Genomic DNA, 18,760 nt, shown 5'->3' with positions numbered 1-18,760 from the left:
TCGCTGAGGAGGGACGGCCGCGGGCAGACGCGCAGCTCGGCTGCGTTCGCGCCCGGGCCTGGAGGCGAGCCTGCGGGGCTGGAGGAACCGTCCGCCGAAGCGCCAGTGCCGGGCACCGGGGCAGGCGGGGGCCCTCCACGGCAGGCCACGTGTGCTTATCGGTCGGGTCGGAGATGTTGGGCTGGGAGCCAGACTTCCAACAGGCACGTGGGACGGACCGTAATCCGCTCACAGTGCACTGCGGTCGGCTTGGCTGAAGCCAGACCCTGGGGGACACTGACGGAGCTCCAACAGAACCAGGGAGCAGTCCACGGACTAATTACAGCCCAGGACAGACTCACCAGAGCGGCCGGAGACCGCCAGCCAATCGCCAGGTAGATCCATCGACTTTCAGAGCTTCTACACACATGGAACCGTGAGCGGGGAAAAACGTTCAAAAATGACCAAAGACACCATAATTCACCCATGTAGCTTCTCACCTGAGGCCAGCGAAGGCCCCTGGATGGGTCAATGGTCAAAACTCCGCTCTTTTTACTGGTTCTCAAGGTCTCGAAAAACTCTCTCCTGAAATCCTGCCGGTGGGGTTTTTCGAAACTGGTAACTGAAGTTCCTTTTTCCCCGAATGGGCGGGGCTTAAGTGCCTGTTCAGGGAGGGCAATGCTTTGTATGCCTTTGTCTGTGCCCCTGGTAAGGCATAGGGACTTTGAAAAATTTCAGGACTGCACCCGCGATGGCCCGGACTGTGAGCCTTCGCGGGTACAGGCCTGGTTGCCTGCTGAGTCGCCCCGGGGATCCAGACCGGCGATTGGGACTGGGGATTCGCCCCGGCGGGGACTGGGACCGAAAATTCGGCAAGGGGAATCCGACCGACAGTTCGCACAGGCGGGGAATGGGACCGAAAATTCGGCCCGGCGGTGGATCGGACCGAAAATTCGGACCGGCGGGGGATCGGACCGACGTTTCGCACCCAGAATTCGGCCCCGATATTCGGCCTGAATATTCGGAGCCCTGGGTGAACCGGGTGGGTTCCGGACGGGGAGGGGGGGCTCAGGTCTCCCCACAAAGGGGAGGCCCTGACCGGCCCCTGGGGACCGGCCAGCCCCCTCTCCGCCCTGGAGCTTGGCGGATGGGACTTGGGCTCCGGACGGGGAGGGGGGGCTCAGGTCTCCCCACAAAGGGGAGGCCCTGACCGGCCCCGGGGGACCGGCCAGCCCCCTCTCCGCCCTGGAGCTAGGCGGATGGGACTTGGGCTCCGGACGGGGAGGGGGGGCTCAGGTCTCCCCACAAAGGGGAGGCCCTGACCGGCCCCAGGGGACCGGCCAGCCCCCTCTCCGCCCTGGAGCTAGGCGGATGGGACTTGGGCTCCGGACGGGGAGGGGGGGCTCAGGTCTCCCCACAAAGGGGAGGCCCTGACCGGCCCCGGGGGACCGGCCAGCCCCCTCTCCGCCCTGGAGCTTGGCGGATGGGACTTGGGCTCCGGACGGGGAGGGGGGGCTCAGGTCTCCCACAAAGGGGAGGCCCTGACCGGCCCCAGGGGACCGGCCAGCCCCCTCTCCGCCCTGGAGCTAGGCGGATGGGACTTGGGCTCCGGACGGGGAGGGGGGGCTCAGGTCTCCCCACAAAGGGGAGGCCCCGACCGGCCCCGGGGGACCGGCCAGCCCCCTCTCCGCCTGGAGCGAGGCATCCGGGTGGGTCTCAGGCTGCGGATGGGACTTGGGCTGTGTGCATATGGGAAGGCGCTAATTCTGCAAGGACAGGACGGACGGTCCCTTGATCCTTCCTTAGGTTCACCTACGGAGGTGTTCTTGTTACGACTTTAAATTCAGATAGTCAAGTTTAATCTTCTTGGCCGAACCCCGGGCGGGGCCGGTCCGTGGACGGCTCGGAGGCATCCGAGCCGTCCTCTGAGATTGGTGAAGCCTTCCTTGGATGTGTTTGCCATTCTCTCCGATCGGTTACGCCTTCCTTGGATGTGTTTGCCATTCTCTCCGATTAGTCATGCCTTCCTTGGATGTGTTTCGCCATTCTCTCCGATTAGTCATGCCTTCCTTGGATGTGTTTCGCCATTCTCTCCGATTAGTCAGGCCTTCCTTGGATGTGTTTCGCCGTTCTCTCTGATTAGGCATGCCTTCCTTTGATGGGTTCTCCATTCTCAGTCCTGCAGGGTTGGAGGAACCGTCCGCCGAAGCGCCGGTACCGAAGCACCGGGGCCCACGGGGGCCATCCATGGCAGGTGAGGTGGAGAACCAGCACGGAAGTCATGCCTCTCTCCGCCGGGGAGAGACGGGGCGTCTGGGTCTCGCTGAGGAGGGACGGCCACGGGCAGAAGCGCAGCTCCGCTGCGTTCGTGCCCGGGCCTGGAGGCGAGCCTGCGGGGCTGGAGGAACCGTCCGCCGAAGCGCCGGTGCCGGGGCACCTTGGCCGGCGGGGGCCCTCCACGGCAGGCCACGTGTGCTTATCGGTCGGTCGGAGATGTTGGGCTGGGAGCCAGACTTCCAACAGGCACGTGGGACGGACCGTAATCCGCTCACAGTGCACTGCGGTCGGCTTGGCTGAAGCCAGACCCTGGGGGACACTGACGGAGCTCCAGAAGAACCAGGGAGCCGTCCACGGACTGATTACAGCCCAGGACAGACTCACCAGAGCGGCCAGAGCCCGCCAGCCAATCGCCAGGTAGATCCATCGACTTGGAGAGCTCCTGCACACACGGAACCGTGAGCGGGGAAAAACGTTCAAAAACGGCCGAAAACCCCATAAATCACCAACTTACCTTCTCATCTGGGGCCAGCGAAGGCCCCTGGAGGGGTCCACGGCCGAAAATCCGCTCTTCTTCCGGAATTGGTGGTCTCGAAAAACTCTCTCCTGAAATCCCGCCGGTGGGGTTTTTAGGAACGGGTAACGGAAGTTCCGTTTTCCCCGATTGGGCGGGGCTTAAGCGGGTGTTCAGGGAGGGCAATGCTTTTTATGCCTTTTTCTGCGCCCCTGGTCAGGCATAGGGACTTTGAAAAATTTCAGGACTGCACCCGCGATGGCCCGGACTGTGAGCCTTCGCGGGTGCAGGCCTGGTGGCCTGCGGTAAGGGACCGGGGATAGGGACCGGGGAAAGGGACCGGGGAAAGGGACCGGGATAGGGACCGGGGAATGGGACCGGGGATAGGGACCGGGGAATGGGACCGGGGAATGGGACCGGGGGAACGGACCGACGTTTCGCACCCAGAATTCGGCCCCGATATTCGGCCTGAATATTCGGAGCCCTGGGTGAACCGGGTGGGTTCCGGACGGGGAGGGGGGGCTCAGGTCTCCCCACAAAGGGGAGGCCCTGACCGGCCCCGGGGGACCGGCCAGCCCCCTCTCCGCCCTGGAGCTAGGCGGATGGGACTTGGGCTCCGGACGGGAGGGGGGGCTCAGGTCTCCCCACAAAGGGGAGGCCCTGACCGGCCCCGGGGGACCGGCCAGCCCCCTCTCCGCCCTGGAGCTAGGCGGATGGGACTTGGGCTCCGGACGGGGAGGGGGGGCTCAGGTCTCCCCACAAAGGGGAGGCCCTGACCGGCCCCGGGGGACCGGCCAGCCCCCTCTCCGCCCTGGAGCTAGGCGGATGGGACTTGGGCTCCGGACGGGGAGGGGGGGCTCAGGTCTCCCCACAGAGGGGAGGCCCTGACCGGCCCCGGGGGACCGGCCAGCCCCCTCTCCGCCCTGGAGCTAGGCGGATGGGACTTGGGCTCCGGACGGGGAGGGGGGGCTCAGGTCTCCCCACAAAGGGGAGGCCCTGACCGGCCCCGGGGGACCGGCCAGCCCCCTCTCCGCCCTGGAGCTAGGCGGATGGGACTTGGGCTCCGGACGGGGAGGGGGGGCTCAGGTCTCCCCACAGAGGGGAGGCCCTGACCGGCCCCGGGGGACCGGCCAGCCCCCTCTCCGCCCTGGAGCTAGGCGGATGGGACTTGGGCTCCGGACGGGGAGGGGGGCTCAGGTCTCCCCACAGAGGGGAGGCCCTGACCGGCCCCGGGGGACCGGCCAGCCCCCTCTCCGCCCTGGAGCTAGGCGGATGGGACTTGGGCTCCGGACGGGGAGGGGGGGCTCAGGTCTCCCCACAAAGGGGAGGCCCTGACCGGCCCCGGGGGACCGGCCAGCCCCCTCCGCCCTGGAGCTAGGCGGATGGGACTTGGGCTCCGGACGGGGAGGGGGGGCTCAGGTCTCCCCACAAAGGGGAGGCCCTGACCGGCCCCGGGGGACCGGCCAGCCCCCTCTCCGCCCTGGAGCTAGGCGGATGGGACTTGGGCTCCGGACGGGGAGGGGGGGCTCAGGTCTCCCCACAAAGGGGAGGCCCTGACCGGCCCCGGGGGACCGGCCAGCCCCCTCTCCGCCCTGGAGCTAGGCGGATGGGACTTGGGCTCCGGACGGGGAGGGGGGGCTCAGGTCTCCCCACAGAGGGGAGGCCCTGACCGGCCCCGGGGGACCGGCCAGCCCCCTCTCCGCCCTGGAGCTAGGGCCGGGGGGGTCCTGGGGGGGCGGCACCGAGGGAGGGGGCCAGGGGGGGGCCCCACTCAGGGTGGGGGGACCGGGGGGGTCCGCCCGTGGATGGGGGGGGTCAGCTCACCCCATCCGCGTGACCCAAGGGGCGCTTTCGCTAACCCCACTTAGGGTCCTAAGAGGGCTGCCGCACTTGCGGCCGGGTGACCGCCGATTCGGACGCCGTGGAGGGCGGCACCGCAGATGCGGGGGCCGCCTGCTGGAAGGGACCGCCAATCCAGTCCCTGGATCCATCCCGGCTCTTGGGGCGGACTCTGCGCCCCGCCCGGCCGCAGGTGCGCTGCGGCCGATTGCCCGCAGCTGCACCGCATCAGGCCTGATTAGGACGCCGGCTACTTGGCCAGGGGCATGTGCTCGCCGGCCTCAGTCGGAGTTTTGCAGCAGCAGGGTGAGGAGCAACATGACCGCGTCCAAGTTCGTGAACCGATGTCCCGTGTGCTCACGCAAGTCCTGGCGGCTGCGTGAGCACCTGGACGAGAAGCACAAGGTTAGGAATCCGGTGGAGCGTCGTGTCCTCCTGGCGTTCGCCAGGGGCCGGGTGAACGTCAAGGGGATGCGGTGTCCGGTGCAGCGCTGCGGGTACGACGGCCGCCGTGTGCAGCAGCACCTGCAGGAGTCCCACCGCGACATGGGTCAGCGGCAGAAGCGGCGTCTTCTGGCCGGCCTGCAGTGGCAGAAGACGCTGGAGAAGCTGCGGCAGCTGAGGCGCTCGGACCCCCACCCACCCATGGCTACCGGGCTGGACCTGCCGGAGGCAGGCGACAGGGCCCCGGCAGAGGCGGAGGTTCGGCCATCCCGCAGCTCACCTCCGCCACGCAGACCGGTGGTGGAGGATGAGGAGGAAGAGCAGGACGACGAGGAGGACATGCAGGCGGAGGAACAGGGGGCGCAGGAGGAGCCGGAGGAGCCTGAGCTGATGGAGGTAGACCACCACCACCACGACGACGGGGGCTCAGCTCCACCATCGCCGGGACCACCCTTGCCTCCCAGCCCCGACGAGCCACGTTCCCCGGAGCGGGGGAACCAGCAGGACCAGCAGGACCCGCAGGAGGGCGGATCCAGACGGCAGAGCCCGACCTCGACCACGCCTGCGGACCCCACAGAGCCCACCGAGCCCACCGAGCCCACAGAACCGGTGCGTACAACCGTACACTTTCCTGAGTGTGTCATGCAGTATTTGGCCGGGTACAGGAGGCACCTGGTGGGTGCCCTCCCGTCGAAGAAGCATGTGGAGAACGCCAGGTCCAAGATGGGCAGAGTGGACCAGTTCCTGCGCAGGATGGCCGAGGGAAAGAGCGGCCTGGAGACCTGGCGGTTCATGGTTGATGCCGACAGGGTCCTCGGCTGGCCGGCGGACCTGCTCAAGCAGGGCAAGCAGATAACGACAGTGAAGGTGTACCTGGTCAACACGGGTCAGTTCCTGACCTACTTCACGGAGACTCCGCCTGAGACCTCCACCGTGCCCCAGCATGGACTCGTCTCCGTCTCGCGGGCCCTGAAATCCGCCGCGGGGCAGATCTCAACCACCGTGGTGCTGCACCAGATACAGGTCAAAGACCAGAAGGAGAAACGCACTGTTTCAGCGCCGGTTCTGCGCAGGTGTCTGGAGGAGTGTCGCAGATGGATCCGGAGCTTTTGCGCGACTCATCGCGGAGGAGGCACGACGTGGTCCTGCGATACCAGCTATTCGGTTGCTTCGCGCTGTTGGTCGCTTCTCTGTACGGCCACAGAGCAGGCGTGGTCCGCAACATGACAGCTGCTGAGGTACGAGAAGCCGAGGATGGACACCGGCGCGACTCCTCCGGCTATGTCATTAACGTAAGTGCCCCGTCCCAGCGAGCACTTCATCCCGGAGGCAGAACCAGGGCCCTGGTAGCAGAGAACCGTGACTGCAGCCTCTCGGTTGAACCCATCAACCGAGAGGCTGCAGTCACGGGCCTCTGCGAACCAGGACCTCCAGCCCAACAACTTACCTTCCTTCCCCAGCAGAGAGCTCCACATTCCAGGTCAGAAACTCACCTCTGCTGTCCTCGTCTGTCTGTCCCTCCATCCCGCAGGTGAGACAACACAAGACGGCCAGGGCTTTCGGGAGCGCCCAGCTCTTCCTGACGCCGGAGGAGTTCGGATGGCTAAAGAGCTGGATGACCATACGCAGCAAGCTGCGCCCCCAGACCGACCTGGTGTTTTTCAACTGCAACGGAGGACCGGTACACAAGCTGACCTCCTTCGCCCGGGACGCATGGGCGAGGATGCGCCTGCCTGGATCCCCCTCCCTGACCGACATACGCACCGCGGTAGCCACGATGGTAGGTAGACCTGAGCTTCGTCCCCAGCCTTGAGCTTTCTCCACGGTCCCTCTCACTCTCTCTCTCTCTCTCTTCACAGGCGAGGGACACCCAGTGCACGGAGGTCCGAAGGCAGATGTCACACTTGATGTGTCACGACACCAGAACCGCGGACCGTTTCTACGCGATGCAGCTGAGTGTGACCCAGTTGGCCGCCATGCGCAGGACCTTCGACGTGTCCAGGGGCGACGCTGAGCAGACTGTGGATGAATAATGTGTGCTGGTTCAATAAAGCCTCCTTAAACGACTCTTGCCCGTGTTTTGTGCTTGTTTTATGGGTAAAATCCTGTTCTTCCGTGAGAACCAGGAACGGTTAAAGGGGCTGATGCGGAGCTACTCATCCCCGCAGTGGCTCCACATCCCGGGTAACAGAGAACCAGGATGGCAGCCTCTCTGAGAACCAGGGCCTGCTGCGGAGCTACTCACCCCAGCCGTGGCTCCACATCCCCGGGTAACAGAGAACCAGGATGGCAGCCTCTCTGAGAACCAGGGCCTGCTGCGGAGCTACTCACCCCAGCCGTGGCTCCACATCCCGGGTGACAGAGAACCGGGACAGCGGCCTCTGTGAAAGATTGTAGCTATGGTATGGCTGCTGCTGCTCCGGGATGCATCTCCGGGCATCTCCGGCCGCATCCCCGGGCCGATTCTCCAGCCTGCTGCTCGGGGCTGCATCTCCGGCCGCATCCCCGGGCCGATTCTCCAGCCTGCTGCTCGGGGCTGCATCTCCGGCCGCATCTCCGGCCGCATCCCCGGGCCGATTCTCCAGCCTGCTGCTCGGACATCCATGCTGTTGGCAGATCTGGTGCATGGGACATGCCCTGGAGCGGTCCACGGCCGAAGGCACGCTCATATTCAGGGCTAGGTGGTCTTACAAAACCTTCTGTTGTAATCCTGCCGGCGGGGCTTTGGACATCTGTGTGCTCAAAGTGCTATTTTCCCCGATTGGGCAGGGGCTTAAGCGGGTGTCGAGGGTGGCCGATGCTTTGTACACCTGGAAAGCCATTTTTCATTTCTCCCGGCTCCTGTGAACGTGCTAAAAATCATTCGACCGCACAGGGCTGTGCTCCGGAACACGGGCTACCGGCCCGTGGTGCGTTTTTCCCGGATTTCGGCCTTTTTGACCGGTTTTCGAACGCTTTTCCGGCGCGACTTCCGCCGCTTGCCCGCAGCGGGGGAACCGCGTAGAGACGCGACACCCACGCCGAATTGTTCTCCTGGCTTAGGCCTTCACGGGGATATATGGCTTCCCCGGGTTGAAAGCGTTTTCACCCGCTCTACCGGAAGTTGAAGTTGACCGGGCGGAAAAAACGGCACTCTTTCGCGGCTTAAAAATCGGGGAAACGGTATAAAAATCAGAGACCCACGCCGAATTGTTCTCCTCAGCGAGACCTTTAAAAGCATGTATGGCTTGCCCGGGTGGCATTCATTTTTACCCGCTTTTTCGCAAGTTGAAGTTGACCGACCGGAGCGAAAACTCACAGGCGGAATCCATCACTCAAGCACGGGGGAGAGGAGCGAGACTGCAGCCTCTATGAGAACCGGGGGGCCACGCTCCGGAGCCACTCAACCCGGCAGAGGCTCCACAATCCCGGGTAACAGAGAACCGGGACAGCAGCCTCTCTGAGAACCAGGACCTGCTGCGGAGCTACTCACCCCAGCCTTGGCTCCACATCCCCGGGTAACAGAGAACCAGGACAGCAGCCTCTCTGAGAACCAGGAATCGGTAAAGTGTTTTTAATTCTACCCGGGACAGGGGACCAGAGCCCCGGGTAACTGAACCAGGACAGCAGCCTCTCTGAGAACCAGGACCTGCTGCGGAGCTACTCACCCCAGCCGTGGCTCCACATCCCCGGGTAACAGAGAACCAGGACAGCAGCCTCTCTGAGAACCAGGAATCGGTAAAGTGTCTTTAATTCTACCCGGGACAGGGGACCAGAGCCCCGGGTAACTGAACTGGGACACCAGCCAAAATACTTACCCCAACAGTGGCTCCACGTCCCCGGGTGACAAACAAACATGGTGGAGACCCTGGTTCTTAGACAGGCTGCAGTCCTGGTTCTGCGTAACCCAGGCCACACGCAGTGACAAGGGTAACACAGAACCAGGACCGCAGCCTATCTGAGAACCAGGCCCTCCATCACAACCACTTACCCCAGCCTTGGCTTCACATCCCCGGGTAACAGAGAACCGGGAGCGCAGCCTCTCATACAACCAGGGCCTGCTGCGGAGCTACTTACCCCAGCCGTGGCTCCACATCCCGGGTAACAGAGAACCAGGACCGCAGCCTCTCATACAACCAGGGCCTGCTGCGGAGCTACTTACCCCAGCCGTGGCTCCACATCCCCGGGTAACAGAGAACCAGGACCGCAGCCTCTCCTAGAACCAGGACCTGCTGCGGAGCTACTTACCCCAGCCGGGGCTCCACATCCCTGGGTAACAGAGAACCAGGACCGCAGCCTCTCATACAACCAGGCCTGCTGCGGAGCTACTCACCCCAGCCTTGGCTCCACATCCCCGGGTAACAGAGAACCGGACCGCAGCCTCTCTGAGAACCAGGCCCTCCATCCGAACCTGCAGACCCACACTTAAGCCCCCTTCCACGGATTCAACCAACCAGTCACACGCCCAGCAGAGCCGTGCCCCTGGTAAGGGAAAATAAATAGAATTGTGGTCCTGGTAAGGCTCTGACACTTAGACTATCAGCCAGGGCTGCTGGACTTTGGTTATTTTACTGACGCAGTGCCCCTGGTAAGGGAAAATAAATAGAATTGTGGTCCTGGTAAGGCTCTGACACTTAGACTATCAGCCAGGGCTGCTGGACTTTGGTTATTTTCCCGACGCAGTGCCCCTGGTAAGGCACTGGAGCTTCGGCTAAGGAGGGGCCTGCCCCCGTCGCCCGGTCCGCAAGCGGACCGGGCGACGGGGGCAGGAGGGTCTGTCCCTTCGGCCTGGCGAGCCGGCCCGGTTCAGCAGGATGGAGAACCGGGCCGGCTCGCCAGGCCGAAGGAACAGACCGGGGGAAGGGGCTGGACGGCCGGTCTGTCCCTTCAGCCTGGCGAGCAGGCCCGGTTCCGCAGGATGGAGAACCGGGCCGGCTAGCCAGGCCGAAGGGACAGACCGGGGGGGAAAGGGGGGAGAGGCACGGACCGGGAGTGCGGACCGCGTCTCGGGCAGAGGTACCGGCGTCCCCGGCCGACAGAGACCCGTGGAGGCAGCCTCTGTGACCAGCGGGAGGTGCTGCAGCGCCGGGGACACCGCCGGCACCACGCAGCCCATTTGCGTGACCCAATGTTCGGGGTGCCTAACCCTTACCGAGGGTCTTACCCTAATCCTAACCTTTGGGGAGGGGCTCGCCTAAACCTAACCAGTGGGGGGGCTCGTCCACACCAAACTCAGTGGGGTGGCTTGCCTAAACCTAACCAACCCACCAGGAAGAGCAATTTGAGGTGATTTGTAAGTGTTATCCGGCATGTTGGAATATAACTGGTTTTTTTGATAAGGCCCTTTCAAAATAAGAAATAGAACATTAGTGGAAAATACCATGATTGGGCTAAATAAAGAAATTTCTTCATTATACCTTAAGTTGATTTTTGATTGCAGAATAAAAAATAATTATTTGTGGAAATATGGGGGATTTTCCTTGGATTTATATCACTGTTTACTTGTATGACAGAATATAATTTCTACTGAAAGGAGAGTCACACCTTCTACAAAAGAACAAGATGGTGTGACTCCTTATCTTTTAATTGTTTTTGATTTGATTGTGATTCTTTTTAAGTTAGAACTTACTTGGTAGATGTTTATATTTATAATAATTTCTAAAAAAATGTAAGTTATGTATGTAATCGTAAGATATTGTTATTGTTTTGGTTTTATTATTGACATTCCGGCCATGAACGGCTGTGATTGGAGGTTGTATATGTCAATCTTGTTGATGGGCGGTGACTATGGGTCCTGAGATGGGATGACAGGAAGATTTCCTGTTGGACGCCATTTCAAGGTCACTCTAAAGCGGACACGACGTGACTCAGCACCTGTACACCTGAAGAAGGAAGATTGTTTTTCCGAAACGTAGTGTAAGTGCTCTTTTAGTTCGTGTACTGCCATAAATTAAAGTTCTTTTTGGGAACTGATTTTTGGTTTTGCTCATTTTATGTATTTCACGTCACGGAAGTGATAGTTTTTAGTTTTTTGCTAGCTTACTTGTCCGCCACGTGGACTTAGGTTTTATTTTTTGTAAATAGTTTCAATAGTATAGTAGTTTTTTATCGCTTCCTATTCCGCACCGGGCTGAATTATGCCCGTTTTTTATGAGGAAGACCGAGAGGACCCGGGGTGGTTACGCGTGATTCGAAGGCCTCGGGCACGCCGGCCACCCCCCGACCGCCATTATGCTTCTCCCGAACGTGATGTGAGGGAGTTCACGGAGCGAGGTCTGCGTCGGCCTTGGCTCTCATATGCCGATGCTGCCCGCGGGGATTGGAATCGCCGTCCCAATCGCCCTGAATCACCGATTCGTCGACAACTGGGACAATTAAGGTGGGGTGATATGGACACTGAACCATGGCGGAGTCCGCGCAGGCGGAACCGCTATAGAGCGCCGCGCAGAGAACCGTGGCAAAATCAGCGTTGGTTGAACGACCGGTACTCGCCGGAGCGCTGGGCTGAACGGATGCCGCGCCAAAGTAGAGCGGATCATTATCAGCAAGAGTCCCGGTTCCGGGAGGAATTGCCATGGGGACAGGCACCTCGTTTTGAACCGGGACCGCCACGGGAGTGGCCACGTCTTTCAACTGGACCACGTTATCCACCTGCTCCGCGCTGGTACCAACCACCGCCACGACCGAGGCGACGTAACAGTTCCACACCACGACGGAGGTCGAGACGTGGACAAAGTTCAGGTCAGGGCCAACGGTCTGGACAAAGGGGACGATCGGAAAGTCGGAGTCGACTGCCCCGCCAACGATGGACCAGGAGGAAGGCAGGTTGCTTCCCAACCTGAGGGGCGCGGACCGGCGCGGGTCCGAGCATGAAGAAACTCGGCCGGCCGACCCGGACTTTTCAAAAAAGGTCAGAATCTTACACAAAATCATTAAAGTGACACACCACTTACAGAATGTTTCCGGGAACTCAACGTCAGATTATCCGCCATCTTTACGGAAACTGATGGAACACCTGACAGAGGTTATAGTTCCCGCGTTCCCGGAGGAAGAGACCATCCTTAAAATTAGTGCCAATGCTAAAGATTGGACTTGGAATACGGTCCTAATCCTCAGAGATCATTATACAGACTGCCGTGAGAGGGACATTAATCTTCTGAGACAGGCAGGCACTGAGGGCTGGCGGGCCTGTTTTGAGGTGGCAACCAGGTGGGCTCGACGCAATCTTGGTCGCCGTCTTCAGGAAGAAACGGTACGTCGGGCCCAGACTTGGATAATGGAACAGCTGTCTGAACAAGAACTAGAAAACAATGCAGTCAAGCCTGTTTCACCGATTGACTCAGACAGAGAGGCTGGACCGTCCCGGCTGAACTTGACTACAGTTGCAGAGGAACGGAGGAAATCTATGCGGTCTGTGGGGACAATGACAGACCCTGTTCACAGCGGCTGGACCCCGATTGACGAGGAGACAGAGGAAGAGCCGGCCCAGCGCCGACAGGCACAGCCTTCCGGCTCTCCCAAGAAGCAACGGTCGAAACGACGACATTTACAAGAGGAACAAGAACAGGAAGGTCACAGTGGAGACCTTTTCGACCCTCCTCCGATAGAATATGAGGATTCGACCTCGGAGGAAGATGGAGACATCCAGCCCTCTGTGACTCCCAAACCAGCACCAGAAGTGAGATTGCTGGACCTGGAGGGCCCGGTCGCAGAACCGATCGTCAGGGCCGACCAGCCCTTGTTTACTTCCTCACCGGTATTTTTTGCTGGTGAGGAGTTGGAACATCTATTCTGCCGGCAAAGAGGCTGGGGCTTCCAATACACCCCAGGGGGTCTTCTTTTGATTCTGGTGATATCGCCTGGACTCCTCCTGGACCGTATGGAGGAGTCACCGTGGCTGCCGCTGTTTCTTCCCCCTTGAAGAGGACTACGACAGCGGGGCCTTCGGCGCATATTAGCCCTGCTCTGCCTCCGCCGGCTCTACGGGCGGTTGCTAAGGTCCCGGAGAGGACGGTTCTTCCTCCGACGGGACTTGGGACTTCGGTTCATGCTGCTGCCATCCCCCCTCCGCCTTCATCGATAGCGGTGGATACTTCTTCGGCTAAGGAGGCTGTCTCTCTCCGGCCTCTGCCGCCACGCCAGCACCTGACACGGCTTCCGTCTCGGCAGGGACGACTCCTCCTCCGGTCGAGGAGACTGTTGCTGCTCCGACGACCCCAAAGGCTGCTGCTGCTAGGAGGACAGAACCGACCTCGCTTCCTGCTGGCCCGACACGGACGCTCTCATCGGCGACACGCGAGACCTGTATGGCGACGACGCTGAGGACGCCGCGGCGACAAGGCAGGTCTCGGCGTCCCACTCGACATATGTCACACCAAACAAAATGGAGGTGTGGAGTCTCACAATTACCCGCAAGTGGGTGATTGTGGGCGATTCTAATGTGGCAAGGTTTCCAGCGTTTTGACGCTGATGACCTGCAGGTCGACGCGTATCCGGGAGCCAAATGGAAACATGCGGAAGCACTCCTTTGGGTGCAATAGTACGCTGTCCTGTGGAGAAACTCATTCTGTCCTTTGGAATCAATAATCGTTGCCAAAGGGCGAAAGTGACACAACTGCTGGAACTGAAAGCTACATTGAAGGTCGCCGCTGAGAAGTTCCCGATGACTCAAATCTTGGTTCCGGAGGTGAACTTCGGGCCACTTCTTAGCCATAGAGAACAGGCAATGATCAGACATCTTAATGTATTCATTAGATCTCTTCCAGGTTGTCTCCCCGCTTTGCCAGAAGGGTTTGCCACGGAGAAGGATGGGATCCATTGGACGCCGGAGACTGCAGCTGCGATCTTGGCGCACTGGCACTCGGTGCCAAAAAACTAGGCACCCTGAGAGCCGGAGGTCACCGAGAGGGGGTGAGACGGTGCTGAACCTCAGCACGACTTTCGACTGTTCCGAGGCCCAATGGAGCCTCCTGAATCGGGGTCTTACCTTTGTTCCCTCCACGTTGAACAAGTGGGCGGAGCTTGAAGGCAGGTATGACCTCCAACAATATCATCGCAGGGTGAAGTTGGCTCTGTTTTTTAAAGATGATTCTAGCAGAAAGCCTCAGCCTTTTACTAAAAGTTCTCTCTGGTCTCCTCCCATGAGGGAATTGCCTCCGGAAATCGAAATTCTAATTCGGAACGACCTGGAATATTTCCAGAAAAATTTTAAACCTAAGAACAGATTGGAACCCAATTTGACAGAGGCTGAGTTTTCGGCACTGCAGGAGCTGATTGACAACAAGGACATTGTCATTAAGCCCGCAGACAAAGGGAGTGCAATTGTCATTCTGGACAGACGCCAATATTTGTGGGAATGTTACAGACAGTTATCTGACCCAAATTATTATTTAAAACTATCTCGGCCAATCTACCTGGATACCATACCGATTGTGGCTAAAATTTTGAATCAATTACACAAAAACAAATTTATTTCGGCAAACAAAAAGCTTATCTTTTAGGACCATTGGAACCCAGGCCCAGATTGTTCTACATTTTGCCGAAAATACATAAAGAACCAGCTAAATGGAGTGTACCCTACAAGATTCCCCCAGGTAGACCCATAGTCTCAGATTGCAGCAGTGAGACGTATGGGACGGCTGAATATATTGATTTTTATTTAAATCCCCTCTCCAAATTACATCCAAGTTACATCAAGGACACGTACCACTTTATAGAGATTGTGAAAAACATCCAAATTCCTGTACATTCCTTGCTATTTACGATTGACCATAGACAGCTTATACACAAATATTGTCACTGAAGAGGGTATAAACGCTGTTCAGAATGTCTTTCGCAGAAATCCGGATGGAGGGAGACCCAGACCGGGAAATCATTCATCTTTTGGAGATTAATTTACTCAGGAATGATTTCCAGTTCAACGGAGAGTGGTTCTTGCAGGTGAAAGGAACCGCCATGGGAAGAGGTTCGCGCCAGCCTACGCGAACATCTTCATGGCGGAGTGGGAGCAATCCGCTCTAAGTGCCTGTAATAAGAAACCGCTGCATTATTACAGATATTAGATGACATCTGGGCGTCTGGACCTATTCAGAGGAGGAGTTCAACCATTTTCTGCACACCCTGAATACACACAATGCTTCTATCAAAATAAAGTCCTCCACTAGCGTTAAAGCTGTGGATTTCTTGGACACTACAACCTTTAAAGGTCCAAATTTTCACAACACGGGCAAATTAGATATTAAGTTTATTTCAAACCAACTGACACACATGCGTTGTTATTTAAATCCAGTTTTCATCCAAAGCACACGTTTTGCAGGTTGATTAAATCACAATTGATTCGGTTTCATAGAATTTGTACACAAGAATCAGATTTTTATGAAGCTGTGAGGGTGCTGTTCTCGGCTTTGTCCAGCAGAGGGTACCAGAGGTCCTTCTTAAGGAGGTGTTTGAAGGCCGTCTCTGAATCAGTAAAGCCCAAGGATGACACGACCAAGACGCTTCCTTTCATCAGCACCTACTCACCTGCTACACTGGATTTGGCCCGTGTTTTGAGAAAAAATTTTAGGAACTTTCAGAACATTAGTGGAAGGCTGACCGACAGGAGAGTCATACCTGCTTTCCGAAGAAACAGAAACCTCAGGGACCATCTCGTTCATGCCAAACTCAAGTCACAGATTGAACCGAGCACACCGATTGGACTGGGTGGGTGCTTCAGACACCAAAAATGGCTGCTGAACCACCGTACCCACAAAGTTTATTTTGTTCCCCCACTAGGCGGGGGCCCACAAACCATGAACTGTGTTTATTTAATTCAATGCCGTCTCTGTAAGAGCAGGTTTGTGGGGCATACGGCAAATACGATGCTGGCCAGACTGTATTTGCATGAGCGAGATGTCTCCCGACGGCTAATGAGGAAGCCGACCGCCCGGCTCAGCGCGCATTTCGTGCGGCATGGGTGGAATTCAGTTAGAGTCATGATTTTGCAACATGACCCGACCTGGTCTTTGGGCCAGAGAAAGAAAGCGGCCTTAATTTGGATGGCCAAATTGGGCACACGTTCGCCTCTGGGATTAAATGAGAAGTGATCTTCCCGGCCTTGGAGTTCGGGGGAGCAATATGGCCTGTTGCACAGTGTCTCGGCGACCGTTCAGCGATTGCGGAGGCACGAATGGTCTTACGACCGTTTTTCTTACCCTATTTTTGGCCCGTGCCTGTTGCTCCTGTGGACTCTGGGACTGGGGGAGCTCCGAATTCTGGAGGTGGAATTGTCATATAATATTGCTTCCTCTCTGTTTCTGATTGCTCCTACTTACCTGGTGACAACATTCCCAGTTTTTCCTCATGCCGACCTAAGTTAGGGTTCAAGGATCCTGACCTTTGACCTATGACCTTACCGAGGGTCTTACCCTAATCCTAACCTTTGGGGAGGGGCTCGCCTAAACCTAACCAGTGGGGGGGCTCGTCCACACCAAACTCAGTGGGGTGGCTTGCCTAAACCTAACCAACCCACCAGGAAGAACAATTTGAGGTAATTTGTAAGTTTTTCCTCATGCCGACCTAAGTTAGGGTTCAATTATCCTGACCTTTGACCTATGACCTTACCGAGGGTCTTATCCTAATCCTAACCTTTGTGGAGGGGCTCGCCTAAACCTAACCAGTGGGGGGGCTCGTCCACACCAAACTCAGTGGGTTGGCTTGCCTAAACCTAACCAACCCACCAGGAAGAGCAATTTGAGGTGATTTGTAAGTGTTATCCGGCATGTTGGAATATAACTGGTTTTTTTGATAAGGCCCTTTCAAAATAAGAAATAGAACATTAGTGGAAAATACCATGATTGGGCTAAATAAAGAAATTTCTTCATTATACCTTAAGTTGATTTTTGATTGCAGAATAAAAAATAATTATTTGTGGAAATATGGGGGATTTTCCTTGGATTTATATCACTGTTTACTTGTATGACAGAATATAATTTCTACTGAAAGGAGAGTCACACCTTCTACAAAAGAACAAGATGGTGTGACTCCTTATCTTTTAATTGTTTTTGATTTGATTGTGATTCTTTTTAAGTTAGAACTTACTTGGTAGATGTTTATATTTATAATAATTTCTAAAAAAAATGTAAGTTATGTATGTAATCGTAAGATATTGTTATTGTTTTGGTTTTATTATTGACATTCCGGCCATGAACGGCTGTGATTGGAGGTTGTATATGTCAATCTTGTTGATGGGCGGTGACTATGGGTCCTGAGATGGGATGACAGGAAAGATTTCCTGTTGGACGCCATTTCAAGGTCACTCTAAAGCGGACACGACGTGACTCAGCACCTGTACACCTGAAGAAGGAAGATTGTTTTTCCGAAACGTAGTGTAAGTGCTCTTTTAGTTCGTGTACTGCCATAAATTAAAGTTCTTTTTGGGAACTGATTTTTGGTTTTGCTCATTTTATGTATTTCACGTCACGGAAGTGATAGTTTTTAGTTTTTTGCTAGCTTACTTGTCCGCCACGTGGACTTAGGTTTTATTTTTTGTAAATAGTTTCAATAGTATAGTAGTTTTTTATCGCTTCCTATTCCGCACCGGGCTGAATTATGCCCGTTTTTTATGAGGAAGACGAGAGGACCCGGGTGGTTACGCGTGATTCGAAGGCCTCGGACACGCCGGCCACCCCCCGACCGCCATTATGCTTCTCCCGAACGTGATGTGAGGGAGTTCACGGAGCGAGGTCTGCGTCGGCCTTGGCTCTCATATGCCGATGCTGCCCGCGGGGATTGGAATCGCCGTCCCAATCGCCCTGAATCACCGATTCGTCGACAACTGGGACAATTAAGGTGGGGTGATATGGACACTGAACCATGGCGGAGTCCGCGCAGGCGGAACCGCTATAGAGCGCCGCGCAGAGAACCGTGGCAAAATCAGCGTTGGTTGAACGACCGGTACTCGCCGGAGCGCTGGGCTGAACGGATGCCGCGCCAAAGTAGAGCGGATCATTATCAGCAAGAGTCCCGGTTCCGGGAGGAATTGCCATGGGGACAGGCACCTCGTTTTGAACCGGGACCGCCACGGGAGTGGCCACGTCTTTCAACTGGACCACGTTATCCACCTGCTCCGCGCTGGTACCAACTACCGCCACGACCGAGGCGACGTAACAGTTCCACACCACGACGGAGGTCGAGACGTGGACAAAGTTCAGGTCAGGGCCAACGGTCTGGACAAAGGGGACGATCGGAAAGTCGGAGTCGACAGCCCCGCCAACGACAGGACCAGGAGGACGGCAGGTTGCTTCCCAACCTGAGGGGCGCGGACCGGCGCGGGTCCGAGCATGAAGAAACTCGGCCGGCCGACCCGGACTTTTCAAAAAAGGTCAGAATCTTACACAAAATCATTAAAGTGACACACCACTTACAGAATGTTTCCGGGAACTCAACGTCAGATTATCCGCCATCTTTACGGAAACTGATGGAACACCTGACAGAGGTTATAGTTCCCGCGTTCCCGGAGGAAGAGACCATCCTTAAAATTAGTGCCAATGCTAAAGATTGGACTTGGAATACGGTCCTAATCCTCAGAGATCATTATACAGACTGCCGTGAGAGGGACATTAATCTTCTGAGACAGGCAGGCACTGAGGGCTGGCGGGCCTGTTTTGAGGTGGCAACCAGGTGGGCTCGACGCAATCTTGGTCGCCGTCTTCAGGAAGAAACGGTACGTCGGGCCCAGACTTGGATAAT

The 18,760-nt window shown here is 57.4% G+C and overlaps 1 protein-coding gene across 1 annotated transcript; it reads left to right on the top strand.

The window, feature by feature from the left end:
* Positions 1-4,837: 4,837 nt before the first annotated feature.
* On the top strand, positions 4,838-7,120 carry LOC129357791 (uncharacterized). The gene is made up of 4 exons (XM_055026796.1): positions 4,838-5,662; positions 6,127-6,345; positions 6,585-6,833; positions 6,913-7,120. Exons 1-4 carry the CDS (start codon positions 4,928-4,930, stop codon positions 7,084-7,086), a joined length of 1,377 nt encoding a protein of 458 aa, XP_054882771.1. The 5' UTR covers positions 4,838-4,927; the 3' UTR covers positions 7,087-7,120.
* The last annotated feature ends 11,640 nt before the right edge of the window (positions 7,121-18,760 follow it).

This window comes from Poeciliopsis prolifica, unplaced genomic scaffold (assembly GCF_027474105.1).
Source record: "Poeciliopsis prolifica strain line A6 unplaced genomic scaffold, Auburn_PproV2 SCAFFOLD305, whole genome shotgun sequence".
NCBI lineage: Eukaryota > Metazoa > Chordata > Actinopteri > Cyprinodontiformes > Poeciliidae > Poeciliopsis > Poeciliopsis prolifica.
Note: the sequence above shows the minus strand (reverse complement) of the source record. Positions and strands in the feature narration are given on the sequence as shown.

Coding starts and splice junctions, on each gene's coding strand:
- LOC129357791 (XM_055026796.1), top strand. CDS start 4,928: ATGACCGCGTCCAAGTTCGTGAACCGATGTCCCGTGTGCTCACGCAAG. Junction 6,346..6,584: donor CCTCCGGCTATGTCATTAAC/GTAAGTGCCCCG, acceptor TCCATCCCGCAG/GTGAGACAACACAAGACGGC. Junction 6,834..6,912: donor GCACCGCGGTAGCCACGATG/GTAGGTAGACCT, acceptor CTCTCTTCACAG/GCGAGGGACACCCAGTGCAC.